This window comes from Silurus aristotelis, assembly GCF_946808225.1.
Source record: "Silurus aristotelis genome assembly, chromosome: 23".
Taxonomy (NCBI): domain Eukaryota; kingdom Metazoa; phylum Chordata; class Actinopteri; order Siluriformes; family Siluridae; genus Silurus; species Silurus aristotelis.
Genome location: NC_139596.1, coordinates 4,246,004 through 4,273,104, shown reverse-complemented (window position 1 = coordinate 4,273,104; position 27,101 = coordinate 4,246,004). Strand labels below are relative to the sequence as shown.

The 27,101-nt window shown below is 39.1% G+C and overlaps 1 protein-coding gene across 4 annotated transcripts; it reads right to left on the bottom strand.

Moving 5' to 3' along the window:
- On the bottom strand, positions 1-23,704 carry inpp5jb (inositol polyphosphate-5-phosphatase Jb). Of its 4 annotated transcripts, none has more exons than XR_014531071.1 (14): positions 23,009-23,704; positions 14,679-15,160; positions 12,680-12,787; positions 12,357-12,465; positions 8,899-9,015; positions 8,560-8,735; positions 8,235-8,346; positions 6,908-7,017; positions 5,666-5,864; positions 5,437-5,574; positions 4,979-5,062; positions 4,794-4,898; positions 1,439-2,590; positions 1-1,385 (listed from the first exon to the last, which is right to left on the bottom strand). XR_014531071.1 is itself a non-coding variant. In XM_083526883.1 (13 exons), the coding sequence occupies exons 2-13, from the start codon at positions 15,152-15,154 to the stop codon at positions 2,318-2,320; spliced, it is 2,007 nt and encodes a 668-aa protein (XP_083383009.1). In that variant the 5' UTR covers positions 15,155-15,160; positions 23,009-23,704; the 3' UTR covers positions 1-2,317. The 4 variants fall into 4 exon arrangements, 2 of the variants coding, with proteins under 2 accessions (XP_083383009.1, XP_083383008.1); XR_014531072.1 differs by lacking the exon at positions 23,009-23,704 and adding an exon at positions 19,340-19,517; XM_083526883.1 differs by having other exon boundaries at positions 1-2,590.
- Between the last annotated feature and the right edge of the window lie 3,397 nt (positions 23,705-27,101).

Sequence of the window (27,101 nt, the reverse complement as noted above, 5' to 3'; positions counted from 1 at the left end):
TTTTCTTCTTTTTTTGGCATTGATTGTCTACCCACATACATAAACAATTCCAAATGACTCCTGGGTCTCTATTCTGCAGCTATTCTCTAGAGACAAGAACAATCTATGCCCCTTCACCCTACACTGATGCCTGTGGGTAAAGTAACTTCGCGAGAAAGAAAGAAAAACAAGAAAAATGGCTGTAGATATAAATACCGTAGCATAATAATTCAATAAATACCACCTGTATAAATCGATCCTGTTTTCCTAAACTGGTGGTCCGAGCCCCATAACAGAAACATCACAACAGCATTGTTCAGGGGACAGCATTGTTTCTTTCATACACTTCCAGCCCAAAAAAGTTTTTGCTGCTCTCAGGAGGATGATTGTAAGTGTTTCAAAAGCTACAAACAGGTTTTTAAAACTTAAGCACCGTTAGCATTCAGCTGCCCCTACTTTTAACAGAGCAAGGGCATCTAACAAACAGCCCGTGGCCTAGGATTTCCACAAGACTGGTTTAATCCAGTTCTTCAAACGAATTTTGACAAAACAGAGCTAAAAGCTCAGAGCCACATAATGAGCTGATAACAAGGCAAGCGAATCCGCTTGACGCTCTTTCCTGAAGAATTCATTTTTTCACCGCAATCTGTTTGTGTTTGGCAGAATGGTTTTGATTATGTTTTTTTTCCCCTCAAATATTTTTTGTACTGGTTCACAATGGAAAAATACAGAAGCACAAAACTCCATGAAATGCTTCAAACCTCGTGGTTTTTGTTTTTTCTAACCCTAGAGTTTAAGATCATGTGAAATTATACACAGCGTTCAATTTTTTGCTTTTTTTTTTTCTCACATTGCTGCAGCAATAAAACGAATCTGGGAGCACAATATGTCCGCATGACATACAGTCACACACATATAAATGCGTAAATATGTACAAACTCTTACACTTACATTGCACACTGAGTAGAATAGTATTCTGGTCCTAAACAACAGTGCACTGAGATTCACCAGCTACTGGACTACGGCTACTGAAAACAGCACTGAGAACTGCTAATCAGTGGAACAAGAGAAAGACAGATTGAGAGAGAAACAGAAAGAGAAAGAGAGAGAGAGAGAGAGAGAGAGAGAGAGAGAGAGAGAGAGAGAGAGAGAGAGAGAGAGAGAGATTCGCCAAACAGGACAAATCCTAAAAAACCAGACAACACAATCACAGAATCCCCACAGTTCTAGTTACAGCAGTGATGTAGTACTGCGTCATAATTAGGATTAACTGACACAAAAACCTTTTTATGTGACATTCTCTCAAACATCTAACTAGATGAACTCGAATATTGTCATATGATTTATTCACAGACAATAAATATGCTTTACTAATGCCTTTTTTTCCCAGACATGCTCACAGTTACCTCTTTTCTCAACATGGTTCCCTATTTCCCGTACTGTCCGTTCAAACGGTCGCCTTCAGGATTCTCAGATTTCTCAGAAGAAAACGGGAGGAACATGACCTCAAAGTTTTCTGTCATGATTTGACCTTCAGACGTCTATACAGTAACAGGAACATTACTACACCAAAGGGATGAATGGCCCAATCCCAGTGATGTAACAGTCACTGGGAGCACAGAAGGACCTGGATCGCTTTTTACAGATTCAATTGCTGATATCTGTACATGATTGCAGTAATGGAAATATTATCTGGATTGACCTCTACTGACATACTGCATATGATGAAAGAGCAGGTCCTTACACTGATAAAGTCTTAAATGAGTCCTGACTCTTATATATAAAAGAGTGTTTCCAACAACTGGCAGATGTGTGCTATCACCGAAGCACTATTGTGATTTGTGCAGTCGTCAGCAAAGGCATTTGAATCAGCAAGAGAACCCGGAAAACCTGGCAGTTTCATGGAGACTCAGGAAACATTGTGGTGCTCTTGATAAACACCGCTGTATCAAATTCAAATAAAAAAAAGAATGACATTTTTGAAATACTGCAAAAGCTAAATCCTCATAATTTCAAAATAATTGTAATTAAACTATTGTGCTTTACTCTTATTGAAAATCCCAGAATTCACCTGTTCTGCTTGGAGCTGATTAAAACTGTGGGAAAGGAAACGTTTAGTTTGGCACATTGCATGAAAAGTTACTGCAACACAGACAAAAACTTTACTTCAGTCCATAATCCATCCTAACTCCTAGAGAGAGCTACTAAAAGCCTAAATCTGTCCTGACACACATAAAACGACGTCAGACAACATCACGATACAGAGAAATCACAAGTGACAATCCTTCATCTCCCGCGCTAAATCTGCATGCCAGCTGCGTCGTCTCAGTGTGCTCGTTTAGGACACTTCTGGCTTTCCTCTGTTTTTCCCTGAGTTTGAGTCTCGATCACCTGAAGAGTCACGTGTTTTAACGGGGCTGCCATCCTTTGAACTGGATGCGGAATGGGAAGAGTCGTGTCTGGAACGGGGTTTGTGGAAGGTTCCCTCCTGCCCGGTGGGTGTGGCGCTGCGGCTGCTACTGCTGCTGCCCTTCTTCACCTCATCCTCTGAGGTAAAGTCTGAGCTGTCGGAGGGACTGAGACCAGCTGTGCTGGATGAGGGCAACTGGATCTGCAGAAACATTTAAAGGGAAAATAAAAAACAATGCTGTAAAGGGTTTTCAGTCATCCAATTTCTTTGAACAGAAACTGAATTAGGTCAGCATTTTTTCAGTCCCTTTTAATCTACACTACAATATACGGCGATAAGTATGTGAACACCCGGACCTGTGGTTCTCCCTCAAACTGTTTTCACAATTTTTGTGCACATAGTCGTATAGAATGTCTGTATACACAGATCAGGTATAACATTATAACCACCTGCCAATATTGTGTTGGTCCCCTTTTGCTGCCAAAACAGTCCTGATCCATCAATCATTAATTGCATGAAGTTCTTTAGCAGTTTGAGCTGCAGGAGCTTGTCTGTGGGTTCAGACCACATGGACCAGACTTCACTCTCCACGTGCATCCTTGGCCGCCCAGGACCCTGTCGCTGATTCACCATTCACATCCTTGGACCACTTCTGATAGATACTGACCACTGCAGACCGGGAACATCCCACAAGAGCTGCAGTTATGGAGATGCTCTGACCCAGTCGTCTAGATGTCACAATTTGTCAAACTCGCTCAAATCCTTACGCCCGCCCATTTTCCTGCCTCTTACACATTTTTAAAACATTCTTGAGGATGAATCGTTCACTTGCTGCCTAATAAATCAGGTGTCATGATGATGAGATAATCAGGATTCTTTGGACTGTTTACATGAGACGTTCTCTAATCCGATATGGTGTTTTCATGTGTCTACGCTTGTAATCGGACTTTGTGGCATGCGCACATTAGCCAGTGTACTGTGTCTTGTCTTGTCAACATAAAGTTCCATTATTTCTTATGCGTGCAATTTTATTAATGTAAAATGTTGCTCTTAATCAAGCAATAGTCTGAATTTGTAGACATACTACTCCTGGAAGGAGTGAGGAAAAATCAAGTGCAGGAAGCTGAGCTTTTTTGTGGTTGTGCATCTCTAAGGAGTATCTGAATCCCACCCCTCCGTCCTCCGAGAAGCAGAAGCACATGGATGAAGGTCCGTAGTAAGGACTGGTGGGAGCGGGTTGTATTGCTGGAATTTAGTGACCTGGAATGGAAACTAAACTTTCACGAGTTGCCGGTCATTCACACGTTTGTGTGGACTGGTAGAGGGATTTATGGCCCCAGAAGAAGAGACTGTCAGAAATCCAACTCCATGTAAACCTACCTAGTGTCTGATTTCACTAATGCTCTTTCAGCTGAGTGACTCATGCTCCAAACTCTAGCTAAACAAGTGTGTGTTATACTAACAGCTAAAAGTTTCCCTTAAAGTATATACTGAATATGAGCGATCTATAAAAACAAAAAACAAAACCAGAGCATGTTGCTGTGGCTCCAATTGAGCAAACGGCCAAAAAAGCTTTCCTTCTGCTCAAATGTATTTAGAATTTCTGACTTTAAGAAACCAGAAATACATCAAATTAAAAAAATCTAATATTTTCACTAATATATTAATCATGTCTGAGTTATCTTGCATGATTATGTTGGAATAGAAGGCAGTGTTAATTATTAACTATCTAGATTGAAAACACTATAACTTGCTAAAACTACCTCTAGTTGAGATATATAAATCTTTTACAATTATACTGTCTTTAATAAAAATGTAATTTCAATGTGATAGTGAGGCATCAATTCTGCATGTATACATATAATGACGTCATACATTTCTGCTGTGATGTGATGCATCGAATTAAAAGAGTGGCGACTGTAACACGATGCATCATTTTTAACATATTTGCATTGATAAAAAAACGTTTGGTTTATATATAATTATTATTAGATGTTCTTTACTTTGATTATTCAGAAAGTGACCAATAATTTGTGACCATTATTTGATATGTAGGTTGATTTCTTATCAATTTACTTAAGAAGGCACTTCAGTAAATTGATGATTTGCCGTCTGTCTGAACCAAAAAAAAATACAAGTGAACTATCAGAACTGTATTGAATATTTTTCCATTGCATCGTATTGCAGTGAATCTAATTGTGTTGAATCAAATGGAAATCAGATCATCGGTAGCTGCTTCATGTGTGTCTTGGCTCACGTGTTTTGTTGGCTATGCGTCGAGATGCGTTATGGAAATGCAGATCCATACATCATTCACGTGAGCATGTGCAGACCCTGTTTTCTACACTTCTATAACACGAAACATGAGAGAGTTTTTCTAGCAGTTTCATATTATGTAGGTTACCTGGAATGGCTCAGTAACACCCACAATGGAGGTCATATTGTTGCTATAGTAACCCAAAATGTAGTCGCCAGGCTCCTTCGGTAGCTCCTCCTCTGCAAAGGTGACCTGCACAGGTGGGAATGAAACACTTTACTGAAATGTCGATCCATTTCATGCTGTTATGTGTTTGTGGTTCCATGACTTACGTGGTGTTCCTGTCTCAGGTAATCCGATTCCTCCTGTTTGGCCCAAGCGTAACCCACGTAGTCTTTATGATGTTTAAATCCAACCTGAAAAAAAAAAGATTTATAAGCTTATAATTTTGCTTATATTTAACTTTTCAGACACTGCATTACAAAAGGCATATGGTTCATTTGCAACGTCCCTGTTTACGAAAGAAATGCCTCGATTATATTACTATCGGTTGGAGTGTGTTATTTATTTTGCCTTTCTAGCTTCACACTGGTATCTGAATGTAAATCTCATTTAAACCTTACAACAATCTATTATAATCTGAAGATAAAATTCGAATAATTTTACACAATGGTTCCATGTGAATACTAAAGTCATAGATAATAGCACATTTTCCTGTTCAATCTCTTAAGACGTCACCTTTCAAGATCAAACACACATTGCGAAATAAATTCCTACTGATACAACGTACCTTGTAAAGTCCAATCCAGTCCCAGGAGCTTCTAGAGTAATTGGGTGCCACCTTAAATCTGACCACAGCATCAGTGACCTCCCGCCATTCGTCCTCCACGATAAGTGTTACCAAAGGGATGTCCACCTTGTATGGGAACTGTGGAGAGCAGTGTATATTACAGTGATCCACAGTTCTGATATAAGAATAAAAACCCAGCTTTCCCCTCTGATCTCAGTCATGGCTTTACCTGCAGCGTGAAGATGGAGGAGACAGGCTTGTGGTCACTGACAGTGTACTCCATGTGACTGCGGTAGAAGTGCTGTATTACTCGAGTGCCGCTGGTGAGGCCTGACACTGAGCTACGCTTGGATGCACTGCTCGCTGGAGCCATTGGCCTCATACGCCACAGAATGCGATCAGTCCATGCTGGCTTCCGTTTTTTCCCACTATGGAATGACAAATGAAATCAGAAATGCTTCTTCAGAGCTAAAGCAGACTTCTAAAATCCTCTGAATTCTTCAATTGTATTCTCTTCTTCTTGTGAATGTGCATACCCTTATATATTTACTTATATATTTTCAGAATGTCCATGAAACAAGATGCGGGAAGGATAAAAACAGGTTGTGAACAATTAAAAATAAATAATGACAGGAGAGGAATGTCAATCGTATTTAAGAAGATGCAGATGTGTGGTATAGTCGAGTTCAGTTCAGTTTTGTTCGTAGAGCTTTTAAAAACGTTGATGGCTGTTGCAAAGCAGTACTCTGGATGTACATTTAAATCTCTCGTGAGCAAGCGTAACGGTGATGAGAAAAAAACCTCCTGAGACGTTATGAGGAAAAAACGTTCTTCTACAACTCAATATTATACAGTCAGACAGCCTTTATTGTGTCTAACATCAACATAGTGTGAATAAGAGTTCTGGGATGAACACAGGGCAGTGTTTATGATGCAGCAGCAGCTCTCTGCAGTCCATAAACTGACTGATGCCCTTCTTATCAAACCAGGATACAAATGTGCAAAGATGCGTCTGTTACTATGCTGAAATGTAATGAATGGACATTCGGTGTCACCCAGATGAGGACGGGTTCCTTTTTAAGTCTGGTTCCTCTCAAGTTTTCTTTCTCATGACATCCCAGGAAGTTTTTTCTTGCCACTGTCACCACTGGCTCGCTCATTAGGGACGAGATTAAAATTTACGGGCACTGAATGTATATATTCTTTTACACAACTTTACACTCTGCTTTGCGACAGAGTTTATTGTTAAAAGTGTTAAACATACAAAAATGAGTTGAATAAATTAAAGTGGATTATTTGTCCTGAGAGCCATAGACACAATAGGCAAGAATATATTACATTAAATACAAAGTAGTTCAATAATCATTTGAATGAACTGGGCTTTTTGGGTAGATGTCAGTGCAGAAGTCCTGAGAAAGTGTTGCTATGTGTTTTGCTCTTTAATAATGTCTCAGATCTGTTTATCTGGTACCTGGTATCATATGTGTCAGTTCCCACATCAAACTTGTAGGTCGGAGGGAATTTCAGAGGTCCTTCCTGGAAGCCCTCCAGTACTGTTTCAGTGTCTTTGGCCATGTTCAGCTGTAAGACACACACAAAAACAAAACATCAAACAAAAAAAAGAAATGGATACACATCAGTGTGCCTCATAAATATTTCATATTTATAGTAGCAATCATGAACACATTTCTGTTGCCGTCAATATTCACCTAAATCAACATTTCCTTTCTGTCACTACAGTCCACTACAGCGTGCTGCTAAAGCTTATATTATTAGCCGTTTCTATAGTAACCACTCGCACTTGTGTGGGGGACAATCATTAAATGTGTGTTTAATGGGTTTTTGAAATGGTGCCGTTTTTTGCGAGCAGCCGTTTTTCTAGCATTTTGTATGAATTAGGGGATATTTATACTTTCTGACATGCCAGAATGATTGATGGCTTTGTGGTTTGCAGTTTTTCTTAACATGACAAGCAACATGACATTAACGATTATTTTGTAAATTATTTGCTTGGCTTAGGCTAAAATTCAACTTTAGGCAAAATTTTGTGACAAATTGATTTTGGAAGCTTGAAGCCAGGTCTTTCTGAAGTCTTCTGTAAGCCGGCACTCACCCCCAGTGTTCCTAAAATAAAAAGTACCTCACCAAGAGTACATGCTTTCTGAAGATGAAAAATTAATTAATGATTACGGATTAATTTATAGGCATTAAAACATTTAAACTTCATAACCCTTTTATCTCTGTTAAAAGTGATATACCATGGGTCTTCAACCGGGGGTCGGCGACCTCTAGAGGATCTGTGGCAGTACTGCAGGGGGTCAGCTAATTAATGTTTAATCGCAAATCATTTCTTGTTAGCAAAAACATGGGTGAAAACATCAAAGATAGATGCAATTTTTTTATATAATTAATTTTAAAACTATTATAATTATTACATTAACGTTCTATAAAACTTCATGTAAATATATAATAGTCCACCTGAAAGTAAAAGGAAAATGTTTGTAACTACAAATCTATTCAAATAAAAGGCAACTGTAAACAACTTAATAAATTGTGATTTTAATTGCAAAATATACAGACAATAATGTACAACAGCGGTCCCTGCAGAATGTCTATTGTCTAAGGGGTCCTTGACCTGAAAAACGTTGAAGACCCCTGCGCTATACAAATAAAATGGAATTGAATTAAATTGAATTATATAAAATAGTCGGTACAGCTTCATTACGCTGAAATAAAAACTAGTAAAGAAAGAAGAAAAGTAAACGATTTTCTTTTTTTTTTTCTTGAATGTCTCTTACCTGGTCCTTTTCCCATAACAGGGACAGTTTGTTAGTATCTATAGCAGATTTAACCACATGCATCTCCAAGTCTTCAATCCGGAAGTTTAAATCCCCAAACCAGAAAACAACACTGAAAATAAGGACATTAAAAAAGTCAAATGTTGCTTCTTTATAACATTTTACTTGTTAAATAGCCTGAAATCCATATAATGTGTGCATTCATTCTAACGCTGCAGCCTTATTTGGGGTAAATTTTTAATGGAGAGCAAAATTTAGATTACATAAGTTACATATATGTGTGTGTGTGTGTGTGTGTGTGTGTGTGTGTGTGTGTGTGTCTCACTCATGATCCAGGACTCCCATTGCAGCTTGACCTTCAAACTGTTGCTGCTGAAGTATGCTCTCAAAATCCTCCATGCGCTTCTCTGAGTTCTCCATGTGTGCCGGCAGGTGGCAGTTCAGGAAGCATACGGCGTGGCCGAACACACTCATCCGAGCGCTGACTCCACCCTTATTTCCCTGGAAGGGAGTACATTTAAAGTTGACATAGGAGTGAGTAAATAACATGGGACAGATGAAGCTTTCATCTATGAGCACTTTAAATCCAAGTGCAATTCATAGCAATATAATTTATAATATTAGAATGAATTCATCATAGTGTATATGAATCACTTGGACGTACCCAGATTCCCCCGAGCCCGGTACGAGTGTTTTCAGTCTGTATGCCTCTGATAAAAGGCAGGTGGTAATATTTTGCAAACACCAGCAGCAATACACCCTGCATTCTCTGTGATGTCACCTGTGAAAAGAAACGCAGAAAAAACGGATTTTAAACATCAAACCTATTTTATATATTACTATATACACTATATCTTATTACCCAGTGCACCTTCTGTACATTAATCACTGTCACCCCTGTACATGTGGACCCCATACAAAAGTTTGCTATTCCTAAGTCAAGCAAACTCTTAATATAGCAGCTTACTTTAATTAGATTAGATTAGATTCAACTTTATTGTCACTGTGCCTAGTACATGTACAGAGCCAATGAAACGCAGTTAGATGATGATTTGTTGTACTGGAGTCAGATCTATAGAGGCAATTGTATAGAGACTGATTCAATAACAAATATGAAGAAAAAAAATCTCTTGATTTCAGCACATGTACAATGTACACTCAGTGCTTTGTGTCATTTAATCTGCTTCACATCCTTCTCATCAACATTTGTGACTGAACAGAAGTATCAGGCCTTGCTCAGGGGCCCAGCAGTGGCAGCTTGGTGGATCTGTGATTTAGACTTATAACCTTAAACTTAATAACATACATATATATATAAGCTATTCCTAAGTTTGATTGTTTTTTCGGACAACTAACACACTTTTCTAACAGGGCCTGATGATATTTTTACACCCTGACATTTATGCATGAGTGTGAAATTGCTTTTCATCAGGACCAAATGCTCCAGAGATGTAAAAGACACAGTATTAGTACATGATTGTGTCTAGTTTCTACTGAGGTCTTGTTGCTTCCAGTTCTTTCCAGCTCAGGTCAATATAATCTGTAAATCTTGCCTCATGTTGATTAGATCCTTGCTTTATCTACCGTATTTTCCGGACTATAAGCCGCTACTTTTTCCCCACGCTTTGAACCCTGCGGCTTAAACAACGAAGCGGCTAATTTATGGATTTATCCTGGGTTTTTCCCGTTTTCACAGGCTTCATTCCAAAAAACTGAGCCCCATAACATTACACCAATGAAATTGCAGAACGGGTTCAGGTGAACCAATGAAACTCTTTATATTAAATCAGATGCGCTCCCACTGAATCGGGCCGCACCACATCATAAATATGGATGATGTTCCTCTGACGTTTGACCTGCCGCTCACTCGGACTGTCAACAGGAAATAAGAATCATTCGTCACGCTGAAAACAACCGGGCATGAAAACACACTTCACCTGTGTTCTGAGCTGCACGGCATCAGGAGAAAAGATTCACCGATGGTGATTTTTTAAACGCACGCCGATGCCAAAAGAAAAACTCTCCAGAGAAATAGTTGTGAAAAGGAAGGAGGAAGACAGTGAACAATGACTTTCTTGGTAGGCTACTGTTTAGATACAAGCCGTGTAACAGACACTGTCTTTCGTTAAAGCCTGTGTAAAGTTCATTAGTTTCAGTGTAGACACCTGCGGCTTATAGACAGGTGCGGCTTATTTATATTCAAAATAAAAATCTTTGTCAAATTCAGTGGGTGCGGCTTCTATTTGGGTGCGTTTAATAGTCCGGAAATTACGGTATATTTTTTCAATTTCCTGTTTTTATTTTAACTATTATTATATCTATATCTATCACCCTGTTTACTGCCTTGACAGATTTCTCTTGCTTAATCTCCTGTTTGTAGTATTTGTTCTCTTTGTTGTACCTTGGAAAGACATTTTCACACTCCTCACAAATCAAGCTCCACGTTCTGCCCTTGATCATATTAATTAGGCACTTCTACCACACAACACACGTCTCTTACAAATAAGACTTCACTGCCGCAGGGTCTTTTATATACAAGGCTTAGTGCTTCACCTTTCAAGAGCTCCCGCCTTTAATAAAGCACGAAATATAGAGAGTCCCATTAAAGTCTGAGGGCAGTTTAAAAGCTTCTGAACAAATCCTCAGTGAAATTTTTTTTGCCTTTAATAATGTTTCTCCTCCTTTTATTACAATTCTGTACATTGTTTATTCTCCGTAAGAATAATCATGCTTCAATAAGTTATACATGAACATGTAACATGTACATCCCACAAATTTATTCTCTGCCACATACAATATAAAATAAATATATATTACGAATTTCAATTAATAAATTAGCTCCTATACGTTTATTCTTAATGAGTGATCCATTGGCAACAGTGGCAAGGAACAACTTCCAGCGATGGTATGAGGACGAAACCTTCAGACTTACTGTATAACGAAACCCATCTTCATCTGAGTAAAACGGAATGGAGGTTCATTATGACTGTATAATTAAAGTTGCTATAAGTAAATATTAGATGATTAATGTACACATAAATATATGTATAATATATACTGGTGTATGTGCAGGTTATTATTAATCCATGTTATTATGTATTATTGATGTTATATATTGCAACAAATGTTTTGTGTACAATTTAAACATTGAGGTAATTGTACATGAGAAAACTTTTCCACAGGTTTTCCACAAGTTTACCTCATTCCAACAGTGCTAAATTAATGTGCGGTTTTTACATGAATGCATTCATATAAACACGTAATGCATAGCAATCTTCACCTGACCAATCAAAAACTACACAATTCAAGTTTATTTCGATATCGCTTTTTACAATGGACGTTGTCTCAAAGCAGCTTTGAGACAACGTCCATATCCATGTGTATAAACCGACACCTTGGTTTATTGATTTAGAGATTTATTACTACTTATTTACTTTATTAGTACTTATTAAATAAGTCATTTATCAGTAATTAACCGACACCTTGGTGTCATGTATTCAAATAATGACAATATTGTCCTTATTTGAATACGATATACACCAAGGTGTCAATTTATTACTGCTTGCATACTATATAATGTTGTACAGAACATAAAAAGCTCAACATGTCCAGCATCGTCCACATGTGACTAATACTTTAATGTGACTTCCATTCCAGGCTGAAGGACGAGTAAATATGTAGCTGAAACCCTGTTAATGCTTGTTTCTAGGTTATTCCTAAGAGTTCCATCAAACACCTCGCGAACTGACGTCATTTCTAAAGACAGAAAGCAATGCTTTCTGTAAAGTCTTATGACTGTAAATACACTTCTAGATGAGGAGAAAGAGATCAAAATTAATAAATAACTGTATTATCAGATTGCGTGATTGTCCCTGCTGAGCAATAAAGTGCATTTCTTCTGGAGCGTGACCATTTGAGCGGATAGATCAAAGTCCATTCCCTATTTACCATAACCTCAAAGAAAACACCCACACACACCCCTTATATACACACACACACACACACACACAAATTGTCTATTAATATCCATAGCTATACAATGTAGCCACTGTGTATTGTGTTTGTGTGTGTGTGTGTGTGTGTGTGTGTGTGTGTGTGTGCGTGTATATTGTTGTTACTGACCAATACGTATCCAAAGCGGCTGAGCGTGTCCATGCAGACTTCACTCCACTGGTCTGTGAAAAGGACATCCTTCAGTCGTTTATTGATCATGGAGTTCACTTCCTGTAACCTTGTATAAGCCACAGAAGAAGGGATGAATGATCAATGAATGATAAATATTATATTATTCAGCAGGCTGGCTTTATACAAGACACGGGAGAACGAACTGTATATGACTAACAAAACAGTTCACCCTCTTTATTTGCATTGACTTTTGCATTATTTGCTTATTGTCCTAAACCACACTGATGCCCAGATTAACAAATTCAAAATAGCCGTCTTACCCTACAATATACATGTCTGTATTCCCATTGCCTACGTTCAGCCCCAACAAGGAAGTGACGTCATCCGGGGGCATGGCAGAGCCCACGTTCCATGTGATTATGTGCAATCTGTCAGAAAGTGAAAGATCGGAGTAAAAATACAACAAAATAAGGACATCTACATAATAGATCATTGCTGGTGTGTGTTTGAGTGTGTGATCGTCATATGCTTACTCCATTATAAAAACAAATTCCATCACTAGATGCCTCCAGGCTCGAGAGGTGATCGAGTTTCCCTCTGATAGTCTATAATTTAGGTCTATTATTTCCCACTGCATGGCCTCAGTCCATTACACATAACATTTACCAGCAGCTACAGAAGTCTTCTCATTCTTGAACCCCCGTGTGAAGAAGAGGAAAGACAGCGGGGAAGCGAGTTGTGTACACATGGAGCAGAGGCACACAGAAATGGAAAAAATAAATCCAAAATCCATAATTATCCCTTATTATCTGCAGGGCTCCTCCTCCTCATCTTGATTTACAGGAGGCTGATTGTACAACTGATAGTGGGATGCTGTGACTTAATGGTTGTTGAAAAATAAAGGTTTAATGAGAATAATATTATACTCAATATGTGTGTCAGATCATTAAACGCCAGTTAACCATGAATACACAACACACACAGAGCTTTAAAAATATGACAACGATATACGATAGACACAATAGAAATGTTATTACATGGGGAACAATATATATAATAATATAATGATATAATAATGGTATAATGATTTGCCATTATATTAATAAAAGGGGGAGGTGGTAGCTCAGTAGTTAAGGCACTGATCAGAAGGTTGAGGGTTCAAGCCCCAGTATTGCCAAGCTGCCACTCTTGTGGCCCCTGAGCAAGGCCCTTATCCCTCAGTGCTCCAGCATTGATGTATCATGGCTGCCCATGCACTCTGGGATATTTGAAGATAGAATATCACTGTGCTTTAAAGGACATGTGACAAGTATAAAGCACCTTTCTCATATGGGGGATGTGGTAGCTCAGTAGACAAGGCTTTGGGTTAGTGATCAGAAAGTTGGGAGTTAAAGCCCTGGTAATCGCCAGGCTGACTTTCTTAGGGCCCTTGAAAAAAACCTTCTGTGCTCCAGGAGTGCTGTATCACGACTGACCCTGTGCTCTGACCCCAGCTCCTAACATCGCTGGGATATGTGAAGAAAGATTTTCACTTTTACTGAAAAGCAACTTTCTTTTTCTTTCTTTCTTTCTTTCTTTCTTTCTTTCTTTCTTTCTTTCTTTCTTTCTTTCTTTCTTTCTTTCTTTCTTTCTTTCTTTCTTTCTTCCTTTCTTTCTTTCTTTCTTTCTTTCTTAATGAAGTCCTCACCGGGTAAAGCACATGCTCAGGTTACTGTACTTCCTGTACACACCCGAGCACAAGCTTTCAAGGGGTTCAGTGTCGTATTCCCGGTCTGCAGGACAGCTTTCACTGTGGAGGTTTTTCATGCAAACTGTACTCTGTTTTGGTCTAAACCTTTGTAATAACATCATGATGTGTAGCGTTTAATTCCACTCCCCACACAACAAAATCTCTAATAATTACAATGCTTTATTTAAAAAAAAAAAGACCAATAACCACAGAAAGCCACATTTTTCTGATAGCATATAAAAAAGCTTGAAGCTACTTGGAGCACAACTGTCAGAATTGCTGTTACAAAACATTCACCTTATCACAAGACGTAAACTTTTTCTTTTTTCTTTTCGTAAACGCTTCTTGAGATTGTGGTAAAAAAGCATAAGCAGATAAACCACACTTTCAATAACCACTGTATCCTGGTCAGAGTTGCAGTGAATCCAGTGGGTGTTTTTGTGGTAATACACCCTTGAGAACATACCAAACCATAGCACCATTCACACCCTCATTCCCACAATCTATCGTAGCCAAACCACCTGCTTGCACATGGACATGGACATAATAGCATTAATATGATGATTTCAGTACAATGTGGCTTGTATTACCTGAAATCCTCATCAGTTCGAGGTTTTGTATCAGCAGTTCCCGCTACAGACAGCGCCCTCTGAGGGTGAACACTGGGATCTGTGAGTGGCGGTTTGTAGGATGGTGCCTGAGGAAGTGAGGCTGCTCTCACTGAGATGTGGCTCCTCGCTGCAGCTGCATGTCCAGGCAACGTGGATGGTCTAGAAGGTTTGTCATCACAGAGCTGCTGGGCTGGACGTGATGCTTGGCTGGCCTTGTTGGGAGCAGGAGAGTCCGCTTTGTCCTGACACAGTTCCGGATAATCTTCAAGCACTGACATGTCACTGGAGCCTTCTACAGGGGGAGTTCTTTGTGGCCCCTTCGGCCTAGTCGGAGCTACTGATAATGTGCGGGGTGCAGAGGAGCAGCTCTCTGAGGAGCCTGGAAGAAGAACGGACTCCCCTTTTAGTTCTGCAGTTGACTGGACCTCAGGATTCCTCTGGGTGTGCGACTCCATTCTTGTCTGTAACAAAGTAAGACGCACATGTATGGGTTCAGTATCTTGATAACAGGGTTTCTGCAGGTCAGTCAGATTTGAGACATTTTAAGAGCATTAAGAATTAAATTTAAGATTTATATCACAACATCAAAAACACATGCACACAAATATGTTGTTAATAACTGACCTTAACCAGGTGCTAAATAAATATTTTTTGTTTTTAGTATCGCTAAACTTCCCCATAGCAAAAATAAAATCTGCATTTACATGTAATAACAAAAAGGTGATTGGCTGTTGCATGTTGGTCTGTTGCAAAGAGAGAACTACAACACCACGGAAACAAACTAGGGTTGGGGTCAAATTAAAACCTGTTTAAAATTATTGAAGACATAAAATTGAGATTTTAAATGTTTAGACTATTTTAGACTTTTTAAGACCCCCTGGAAATCCTACATACAGAAACAAAGTGTTTGAAACCTTACAAGTCTGAACGTGACAATATGGCAAAACCCCTGAAGTCTGCAACTTGAAGTTGATTATTACAACAAGGGCTGTCTGTATCGTCTGATGTCATGCATCCAGAGAATGTACTTTGTTGCCTAGTATCTAATTAAGCGATACTGCATGAGGCTGACAATAAAACACTGCACTGTCTGACATTATATATATAAAAAAACGGCCACAAATTATAAATAGATACACAAGATATTGCATTTAAGTGCTTTCGAATAAAACCAATGAAGACAGAATTTAGTGTTTTGCCATGCCAGCATGTGTACTGTGTGACAGCCCATAGTAAGAGAAGTACCATTTCTTTGTACCAAAATATCCCTAGATTAAAGAATATACTGTTTGAAAACATGCAAATAGTGTGTTCCAAATGCTGTACAGTGCTGTAACTCTTCTAACACTGCATGCCCAGTTCAATTACTGCATCAGAACGATGACTGACTATAATTGTCAATTATCTTGAATTATAATTAACTCCAACTTAATCTAATCACATCCCTTGTGGCTGAAAGAGTCTTATACCAAAACCTGTAGGCAACATCTGGGCTGTTTATTAGATCCATGGGATGCATATATAACATGTCCATATACACTCACTGACCACTTTATTAGGAACACGTCTACCCTCGGTTTTAGTGCAATCATTCAATCAAGTAGCAGCAGCTCAAATTAGTAATACAAATCATTGTATTTCTCTTTGTTATCCCATTGCAAGTCAAACATAAACTAGATTTATGAGTACATATTCTAACTGATTCTAAATGGTCAAGGACTGCAGCAGTAATGACAAATCAGGACCTATGGTTCTGTCTTGTCTTTTATTAGGCAATAGAACATATCGACTCTACAATCTGAGCTGTTACATCGAAGCCACGACACAATAAAAATATTTTCACTGCTTTTGATTATAAATAACTAATAGTGTGGAAACTTCTAAAATTTAAATTTAACATCAATATTCAAATATTTATATCAAGACACACACTTTACTGTAAGGGCACAAAAATAGTGAAAATATTATCATATTTTTTATCTTTTTTTGTGTGAAGTCTCTTAGATTAGGTTTCTCACTCTTTTGTGACAGCAAAAGTAATTTGCAAAATTATGTTTCCATGGAAACTGGACTGTCATTTGGCCATTGTCAAGGTAAGGATGTATAAATGTGGGACATTTCTGAAAGAAAATAAATTGGAGCATCCATTTTTCTATAATTCAATAGTGTTTAATTTCTGAGGAAGGGCCACTGATGGACACACACTATTAAACTGAATATGACTAGTACCAGCAATCATTCTCCTCTTCCCTTAAGGCAAGGAGACAGTGACACAGAAAAAAATAGGTCCATCCAGAAAGGAGTGAAATGATGAGTTTGGAGAAAAACTGTAGGGAATTCAGACTCTCATACATGAGGGGTAGAAGATCCAATCTGGGTGGAAATAAAATCAGAAAGAAGCAACTGTACAATAGGAAAAACACCAGAACTTATGTAACTTTAATCCTGAAAATAGTATACTGAACAGAGAGTACTGAACAGAGAGTACTGAACAGGGTACTGAACAGAGAGTACTGAACAGAGAGTACTGAACAGAGAGTACTGAACAGGGTACTGAACAGAGAGTACTGAACAGGGTACTGAACAGAGAGTACTGAACAGGGTACTAAACAGGGTACTGAACAGAATAGTGAACAGAGAGTACTGAACAGAGAGTACTGAACAGATAGTACTGAACAGGGTACTGAACAGTGAGTACTAAACAGGGTACTGAACAGGGTACTGAACAGAATAGTGAACAGAGAGTACTGAACAGGGTACTGAACAGAGAGTACTGAACAGATAGTACTGAACAGGGTACTGAACAGAGAGTACTAAACAGGGTACTGAACAGAATAGTGAACAGAGAGTACTGAACAGGGTACTGAAAAGTGTACTTAACAGGGTACTGAACAGTGAGTACTGAACAGGGTACTGAACAGAGAGTACTGAACAGGGTACTGAACAGAGAGTACTGAACAGAGAGTACTGAAAAGTGTACTGAACAGGGTACTGAACAGAGAGTACTGAACAGAGAGTACTGAACAGAGAGTACTGAACAGGGTACTGAACAGAGAGTACTGAACAGAGAGTCCTGAAAAGTGTACTGAACAGGGTACTGAACAGTGAGTACTGAAGAAGGGAAATAAACAGGGAGTACTGAACAGATAGTACTGAACAGGGTACTGAACAGAGAGTACTAAACAGGGTACTAAACAGAGAGTACTGAACAGGGTACCGAACAGAATAGTGAACAGAGAGTACTGAACAGGGTACTGAAAAGTGTACTGAAAAGTGTACTGAACAGAGAGTACTGAACAGATAGTACTGAACAGGGTACTGAACAGATAGTACTGAACAGGGTACTGAACAGAGAGTACTAAACAGGGTACTGAACAGAATAGTGAACAGAGAGTACTGAACAGGGTACTGAAAAGTGTACTTAACAGGGTACCGAACAGAGAGTACTGAACAGGGTACAAACAGGGTACTGAACAGAATAGTGAACGGAGAGTACTGAACAGGGTACTGAACAGGGTACTAAACAGGGTACTGAACAGAATAGTGAACAGAGAGTACTGAACAGGGTACTGAACAGAATAGTGAACAGAGAGTACTGAACGTGGTACTGAACAGAATAGTGAACAGAGAGTACTGAACGTGGTACTGAACAGAATAGTGAACAGAGAGTACTGAACGTGGTACTGAACAGAATAGTGAACAGAGAGTACTGAACGTGGTACTGAACAGAATAGTGAACAGAGAGTACTGAACGTGGTACTGAACAGAATAGTGAACAGAGAGTACTGAACGTGGTACTGAACAGAATAGTGAACAGAGAGTACTGAACAGGGTACTGAACAGAATAGTGAACAGAGAGTACTGAACAGGGTACTGAACAGGGTACTGAACAGAATAGTGAACAGAGAGTACTGAACATGGTACTGAACAGAATATTGAACAGAGAGTACTGAACATGGTACTGAACAGAATAGTGAACAGAGAGTACTGAACAGGGTACTGAACAGAATAGTGAACAGGGTACTGAACATGGTACTAAACAGAGAGTACTAAACCAAGAGTTTTTCACACCTCATGCCTACATGCTTGTTCTCACTTTATTGACTTTAAACAGGCATATATTCTAAATTTTGTGATCTCATATATTACATCAAGAAATTCATGGAAGCCGCATGACAAATAAAGAGATTATAGAAATTGTATAATTTAATAACAAAAATAAAAATGTGAACACAAGCACAAGGATTACAATGATTCCACCGCTTTCCAGTTTTGACCAGTGATTGGCATAAAAATAAAAAATAAAACTAACTTTCCTTTGTGATTCGAGTCAGACTCTGACAGACCAGGAGCTGCTGTCCACACAGATAATGGAGGGAGTGACTGACCCTCAACAATACTCAACATCAAGCCCACATAGAGCTAAATTCAGCTTGTATTTATTTATGGATGCTACACGTTTGGGGCTAACGGCTTACAGCTGCTTCATGACACAACACAACAACGAGCAGATGAATACTAATGCGATACACCAAAATTCCACAAACAGAAACAAACAGAATAGAAAGTGCAAAAGCTTCACTGAGAGAAAATCTGCTGTACAGTCTACAACTATAAATGTTAATAAGATAATGTCATACCTCATAAGACGTCATTCCTACAGCCACTCCTTCACTCACACTCAAGCAACTCCCTGCTATCCACCAGCATGTAAACATCAGTGAATGTGGGCTTATTTATACTCGTGCAAAATCTTGCCATACCAGTCTGAACCATCTCTGCTTAGCCTACTGCTTGTTTGTAAACTAGGCTATTCTTGAACCTACATTCTGCTTACCATGGATAATTCTTGCTGCGTTCGGCCAACGCCTGTCTAACCTTGTCTTTATGCTCCACTGTGCTAATAGATACTTTGCTTTTACACTGTAATTCCACACTAAAGATGCCAAGAAGATACCTGAACACCTATACTGACATGCACAATCACAGGAACGTCTGAATCACAACAATGAGATGCCACAGGGTTTTAAGCCTGAAAAAGCCGTATCATCCATGAACTAAAGGTGAAATGGAAAGAAATAACCAGGATTTTATGGTTTCTAAGGGACAGCTGGTGCAGACAAAGGAACAAATCTTTTGTGCACTAAACTCCACTCCCTCCACTGCACATGCACTGGTGTGGACCGACACTCTGACTTCAGGCTTTTTTTGTTCTAAGAGGATCAGAAGGTATCAAAACCCTAATGAGTCAACAGCTCCAGGGGGTCTGACGCTGAACCTAACTTCCAGCCAACCACTAACGTGTGAAGAATCATACTCTGCAGGTACCAATTACTGATGATTTCTGGAAGAGCAAACATCTACCTGTCTCTAGTAAAAGAAACGAATGGAGACAAACAAACTCCTTGTGATTTCGATATTCTCATTCTAATTATTTAATTCAACTGAAGTTTATTTCTACAGCGCTTTTAACAATAGACATTTTCTCAAAGCAGCTTTGCAGAATGTAAGACAAAAAATGTTAATATAATTGACTTATGTGTATTTATCATCAATGATGGTAGGAGGAAAAAACCTTGAGAGGAACCAGACTGAAAAGGGGAACCCATCTTCATTTGGGTGACACCAAGAGTGTGATCGTTAACCATCAAAACATAACTAACACCGGAAATACCATGAAATATTATGAGTGTGTGATTTTGAGTAATGTCCTTTCTAAAGTCTTCTACAGTCATTTCACGTTGTAGAACCAGGTGTTTCTTAGCCCAACATCTGAGATCATTATAGATTCAACAACAACTCCTCCATGCCGGAACCTTTAAATGTTCAATGATGGAGAAACAGCATTGATTAAGTCAGTGATCTTCCTGAAGTGGGATCCAGCTACCACTGGTACGTCTCTAGATGGCTCGTGATCCTCGGTGGGTCGGCATCTTCTCTTTGAAGGTCTGAAATCTTCATGAGGTGCTGGAGCGTTTATTTAATGAACATTAAATACATTTATTGGCCGAATTAATGGACGTTCGGTGCCACTCATATGATAAGAAATCCCCTCTTTGAGGCTGTTTCATCTCAAAGTTTCTTCCTTATACTATTTTAGGTAGTTTTTCCTTGGCACACACTGGCTTGCTAATCGGAAATAAACAGTTATAAGAAACTTACAGGCAATATTCTTTTATAACGTTTATAACACATTTTTTTTAATATATAACCTTATTACCACTTTAACTGTGTAAACCTGCTTTGAGACAATGTCCAAAAAATTCAATTGAAAATTCTAAATTGGATATAAAACAATACAGTACCCCCTCAAACCCATAGGGGTCCTTCAAGCTTACCTACCAACCTGTGAGACCGACATGGTGTAAACAATCTGAGAGACACAAGTTACCAAAATACTTCACACATCCTTTTGTAAAGCACATAAAAGGTGACCTACGCCGCTTTTCATCTGTATTGATGGTGTCTCAGATGCCCCAGTGCTGTGGTGACCTTTGCTCAGAAGGAGGTACACAAATAGCTTTTTTCCCTTCCACAGAGCATCAAATAATTGTGGTCACTGAACTCAGCTTTGAGGAGATGAACTACTGGTGTCTGGACACATGATCTCACAGATGGTTATGATGTCTAGTCTCTCTCTAAACCACAATGGATATACCTGCCATCCTATTCACCCAGACATCAGGGTTGATTTTGTGCTCCCAGATTCCTGCCCATGGATGTCATTGGCGTCATCTGGAATCTTGTTTGTTTTGATCCGGACACACATCGTTACACACACAGTATTTCACAGTCTACAGCATCTCATGTACAGATACAACTTTTTTTTTTTTCCTAGGGTCAGAGTTTATCTGATGGCATGTGCTGTACAATGTGTTTCTGACAGGTCCTTCAAACAATCTGCCTGGGACATGAAGCTGTTTCATGCGTGATGGCGCCTGTCAGGCACACAGCTGCATGTGTCTCTTAAACGTGACACAAACGACAAAAAGGAAAAAAAAAGAAAATTGGATCGGATTTAAAATGCGGTCGCATCTTCGTCCTTATCGTGAATCCCATGAAATCGGCGCATGACATTCCTTGCTTTCTAGAACTGTCTGTTTTCAAGTGTACGTCCCCCATCAAATCTCATCGACACACACACACTAAGCTGCGAGGCAAATGAAAATTGCCCCTGCTGATCACAAGTCGTGCATTGCTTCATTTGTTGAATGGTAAAGATGCTAAGAAAATGAGACATGTTTAATGAGATCAGCACCGTTAAACCAGAGGTGTGTGTACAGAGGTGTGTGTTCAGCTCCGTTTAAACCCTCCGGACTGTCAGAATGAATACAGTCTTCATGCTACACACACCGCATACACATTGTGCATGCACGCACACGCACACGCACACGCACACACACACACACACACACACACACACACGCACACATGCACACACACAAACCAGCAATATGACCTTCAGGAGTTTTCCATGTCCCTTATTTTTAGAGCAGGACCCAAAGGCACAGACTGTCAAATTCTTTTGTTGCCTGAGCACATGAGCTGCCGTTTCCAAGACCGCACTGAAGTGTAACAAAGTCTAGGAAGTGAATCATGCCATTTTATTGCTCAACCTACGTCTGTATGTAATGAATGGATTATTGGATGGATTAACTACAAAAGAAGACTGGGTGCATGTGATGGGATGTGAAGGTAGAAATAAGAAAAACAGAAACATTTCCATAGTATCTCGATGCTCGATCAAATGATAATAATGTCGCATTAAAACCGTATTTGCAAAGACATAACATGTAACATGCAGTATAATGTTCTATGAATGCATATCGAGGTTTTAATCATCAAATGGAAAAGTATTATACTATATTGTGCTTGATAAACAATCTTCCCAAAGAGACACTCCAAACAGAAAAACATTTGCATTTCTCTTATTGCATTTTAATGGCATTAATGTCATAAGCTACATGGAAAAAAGAGATGCAAACTTGAAAGCATATACCATGATACCGAGAGAACCGTGATATTGAATATTGGAGTTACAGTATCATACCGGATATTTATCTAGCGCAGTGCTTCCTGCTGGTAAATGAGAGCATCTAGGATGCCAAGTGTGTCGTAAATACAAAACCCGTACAGATACAGTGCAGTATAATAACGCAATGCACCTTCATGCTGCATATGCAAACCATGCACGTGAGAAAATTGTGCAAGGATGAAATAAATGAAATGAAATGCAATCGAAAAACACAGTTAAGCATTGAGATGTTAGGTGTTTGGAACGTCTGAAAAGATCAAGCCTGTGTTTTTACCTTGGGTAAAGGTGTAGGATGAAAATCCACGGTGCAAACGTAATAAAAACCTTTCTGACAACGACTGACGAAATGACTGAGCGGTGAGAAACACGGAGGCGCGCGCGAGCTCCACCTGAGTCCTCCAGCAGACGCTCCGCTCTGCTGCGGGTTGACAGCGCGCGCGCTCCGCTCCTCCTGCCTCGCGCCTTCGGTCTGGTGGAACCGTCGGGCTCGAAAACGCGCCTCAACCACGCCAACGTCCAGACACCGAAACCACTTCCCGGTTCCACCAGCCCGAGCTTCGGCTTTCTGTCGCTCACAGCGCTCACGTCACGCGCACCGCCTGCTCACGTGGTTCGGCTACAGACGCCGCAGCAAATCGCATTCCGAAGGATGCTGCATGCAAAGCGGTTCGTTTGCGTGCACTGTAAGCGTCAACATAGCAAAATGCATTTATAGATAGTATTTTTAGCAAAAGACATTTGTGACATTGTGAGTGAGCCTGTTTATTTCATGTTTAGATCCGCATACACTCACCTAACAATGTATGTAAGTGAGATCATGCATGTAATTTATTATCATTCTAATTTTAGCTCGAGCTCATTTCCACTCAAAAGTAGTTTTAATTTCACTCAAAACTACAGCTGCATTTGTTCAATTTTCACTCACACTACTGTCACAAACGTTCATCTTCCTCAAGGTGTCTTCTGTTCTATCAACATTACATGTTTTCAGTGCTTTTTTTGTTTTTTGTTTTTTCCAAGAAGATTTACATACAATATGAATGTCATTAATACAATGGGAAAGGTTTGGTCTACATTGAGTCCACTTTTTTTTATGAATATGGAATTTTTCTAATAAAACAAACAAATGTATAATATATTGTTGTCCACAATTTAAGTTTTTTTATGTTCTGTATAAAACAGCACATCAAATATTCATATTTCTATCCCACTTTCCATTTGTTTTAGTAATATAGAATTCTATATCTTTCCAAAATAACCTAAAAAAAATTACCACAGAATTCACAGAAATAATAAATATTCAGCTTAAATCTTTCCAAAACATTGCTTAGCAGGATACATTATATGAAGTATTTTGTAAGACACTTCCTTAATTTTGTTATTTATACAAATCTTGTTTGTCAGTTTCCATTCTTTAACCCAAGAAATATAACCAAATAAAGAAGACCTAAAAGATTTAGCTGCAGGTAAATATACAGAACGGAGAGCATTCCTTATTATCTTATTACAACACTGTTGTTTTTCAATGAAAATGTTCTTACAAGGATTAACCACGTCGATTCCTTCTGAAATATAGTTTTTTAGAAGTATCATCACACTCTTTGGAATTGCGTCAATAACAACAGCAAATTCTCTTGGTTTAATTGGTAATTCAGTATATGACACCAAGTAACCATAAGAATTTAATAACTCTCTTACTAAAAGAATACCTTTATTGAACCAAGCATGATAATATAAAGATTTGTTTTTTAAATAATGCATCTTTGTTATTCCATATGAAATAGTTGTTGAGTGAAAAATTGTGCTTATAAACCAATTTCCATGCTAGCAGGGCGTGTCTGGGTGTCTTCTGTTCTGAAAAGCTTGTCAGCTTACTGTAATTGTAAATAATGTTTACTGTAGACTTTTTAATCTTAGTCAGTCTGGTCGTTCTTCTCTGACCTCTTTTCTCAGCATTTGCCTCTAGAGAACTGACACTCACCAGATATGTTTTTAAGGTTCAAGCTCTCTGTTACCGAGTTAGAAGGTCTGAGTGCAGGGCCTTCACCGTATCACAGAGGTGGGAGGTAACGAAGTACAAATACTGTACTTACTGGATTTTTGAAATACAATACTGGACTTTTTACTTTCACTCATTAAATTTTTTACACAAATATCTCTACTTTCTAAATATCCCAGTTCACCAATAACTCTATATCCATGATCCCTCCAGATTTGCTCCTTTACCTGAAAAAAATCTACTTAAAGAAGGCTTACCTACAGTGAGGAAAATAAGTATTTGAACACCCTGCTATTTTGCAAGTTCTCCCACTTAGAAATCATGGAGGGGTCTGAAATTGTCATCGTAGGTGCATGTCCACTGTGAGAGACATAATCTAAAAAAAAATCCAGAAATCACAATGTATGAATTTTTTAACTATTTATTTGTATGATACAGCTGCAAATAAGTATTTAAACACCTGAGAAAGTCATTGTTAGTATTTGGTACAGGAGCCTTTGTTTGCAATTACAGAGGTCAAACGTTTCCTGTAGTTTTTCACCAGGTTTGCACACACTGCAGGAGGGATTTTGGCCCACTCCTCCACACAGATCTTCTCTAGATCAGTCAGGTTTCTGGCCTGTCGCTGAGAAACACGGAGTTTGAGCTCCCTCCAAAGATTCTCTATTGGGTTTAGGTCTGGAGACTGGCTAGGCCACGCCAGAACCTTGATATGCTTCTTACAGAGCCACTCCTTGGTTATCCTGGCTGTGTGCTTCGGGTCATTGTCATGTTGGAAGACCCAGCCTCGACCCATCTTCAATGCTCTAACTGAGAGAAGAAGGTTGTTCCCCAAAATCTCACAATACATGGCCCCGGTCATCCTCTCCTTAATACAGTGCAGTCGCCCTGTCCCATGTGCAGAAAAACACCCCCAAAGAATGATGCTACCACCTCCATGCTTCACAGTAGGGATGGTGTTCTTGGGATGGTACTCATCATTCTTCTTCCTTCAAACACGTTTAGTGGAATTATGACCCAAAAGTTCTATTTTGGTCTCATCTGACCACATGACTTTCTCCCATGACTCCTCTGAATCATCCAAATGGTCATTGGCAAACTTAAGACGTGCCTGGACATGTGCTGGTTTAAGCAGGGGAACCTTCCGTGCCATGCATAATTTCAAACCATGATGTCTTAGTGTATTACCAACAGTAATCTTGGAAACGGTGGTCCCAGCTCTTTTCAGGTCATTGACCAGCTCCTCCCGTGTAGTTCTGGGCTGATTTCTCACCTTCCTTAGGATCATTGAGACCCCACGAGGTGAGATCTTGCATGGAGCCCCAGTCCGAGGGAGATTGACAGTCATGTTTAGCTTCTTCCATTTTCTAATGATTGCTCCAACAGTGGACCTTTTTTCACCAAGCTGCTTGGCAATTTCCCCGTAGCCCTTTCCAGCCTTGTGGAAGTGTACAATTTTGTCTTTAGTGTCTTTGGACAGCTCTTTGGTCTTGGCCATGTTAGTAGTTGAATTCTTACTGATTGTATGGGGTGGACAGGTGTCTTTATGCAGCTAACGACTCAAACAGGTGTTTGAGGATAATAATTTAGGATAATAAATGTAGTGGAGGTGGACATTTTAAAGGCAGACTAACAGGTCTTTGAGGGTCAGAATTCTAGCTGATAGACAGGTGTTCAAATACTTATTTGCAGCTGTATCATAAAAATAATTAGTTAAATAAAATCATACATTGTGATTTCTGGATTTTTTTTTTTAGATTATGTCTCTCACAGTGGACATGCACCTACGATGACAATTTCAGACCCCTCCATGATTTCTAAGTGGGAGAACTTAAAATAGCAGGGTGTTCAAATACTTATTTTCCTCACTGTAAATAAATGTGTTCTATGTCTTTAAATATGAACACTGAGACTGTGTCTGAGTCTCGAACACTAAATGGAAGACTTCCATAACTGTGGGGCTTTACAAGAGAAAGATCTGACCCCTGCTGTAGTCTTTATTATTTAAGTTACCAACAAACAACCGTTAAGTGCTTTACATGTTAGTAGTAGTATTTTATAATCAATGTGAGATTTAATTGGGAGCCGTCACACTGTCCTCATACATGTCCTGCACCACCCTCACATACTTCTCTGACACACCTGACTTCCTCATACAATACCACAACTCCTCTCTCGGCACCCTGTCGTACGCCTTCTCTAAATCCACAAATACACAATGCAATTCCTTCTGTCCTTCTCTATACTTCTCCATCAACATTCTTAAAGCAAATAATGCGTCTGTGGTGCTCTTCCTCGGCATGAAACCATACTGTTGCTCACAGATGGTCACCTCTTCTCTCAGCCTGGCTTCCACTACTCTTTCCCA

Excerpts from the sequence above, each read along its gene's own strand:
- inpp5jb (XM_083526882.1), bottom strand. The coding sequence starts at position 19,417 with ATGTTTACATGCTGGTGGATAGCAGGGAGTTGCTTGAGTGTGAGTGAA. Across the intron at positions 9,016-12,356 it reads GCCGCTTTGGATACGTATTG|GTGACATCACAGAGAATGCA; the intron begins GTCAGTAACAAC and ends TTCTTTTCACAG. Across the intron at positions 8,736-8,898 it reads CCGGGCTCGGGGGAATCTGG|GGAAATAAGGGTGGAGTCAG; the intron begins GTACGTCCAAGT and ends ACTCCCTTCCAG.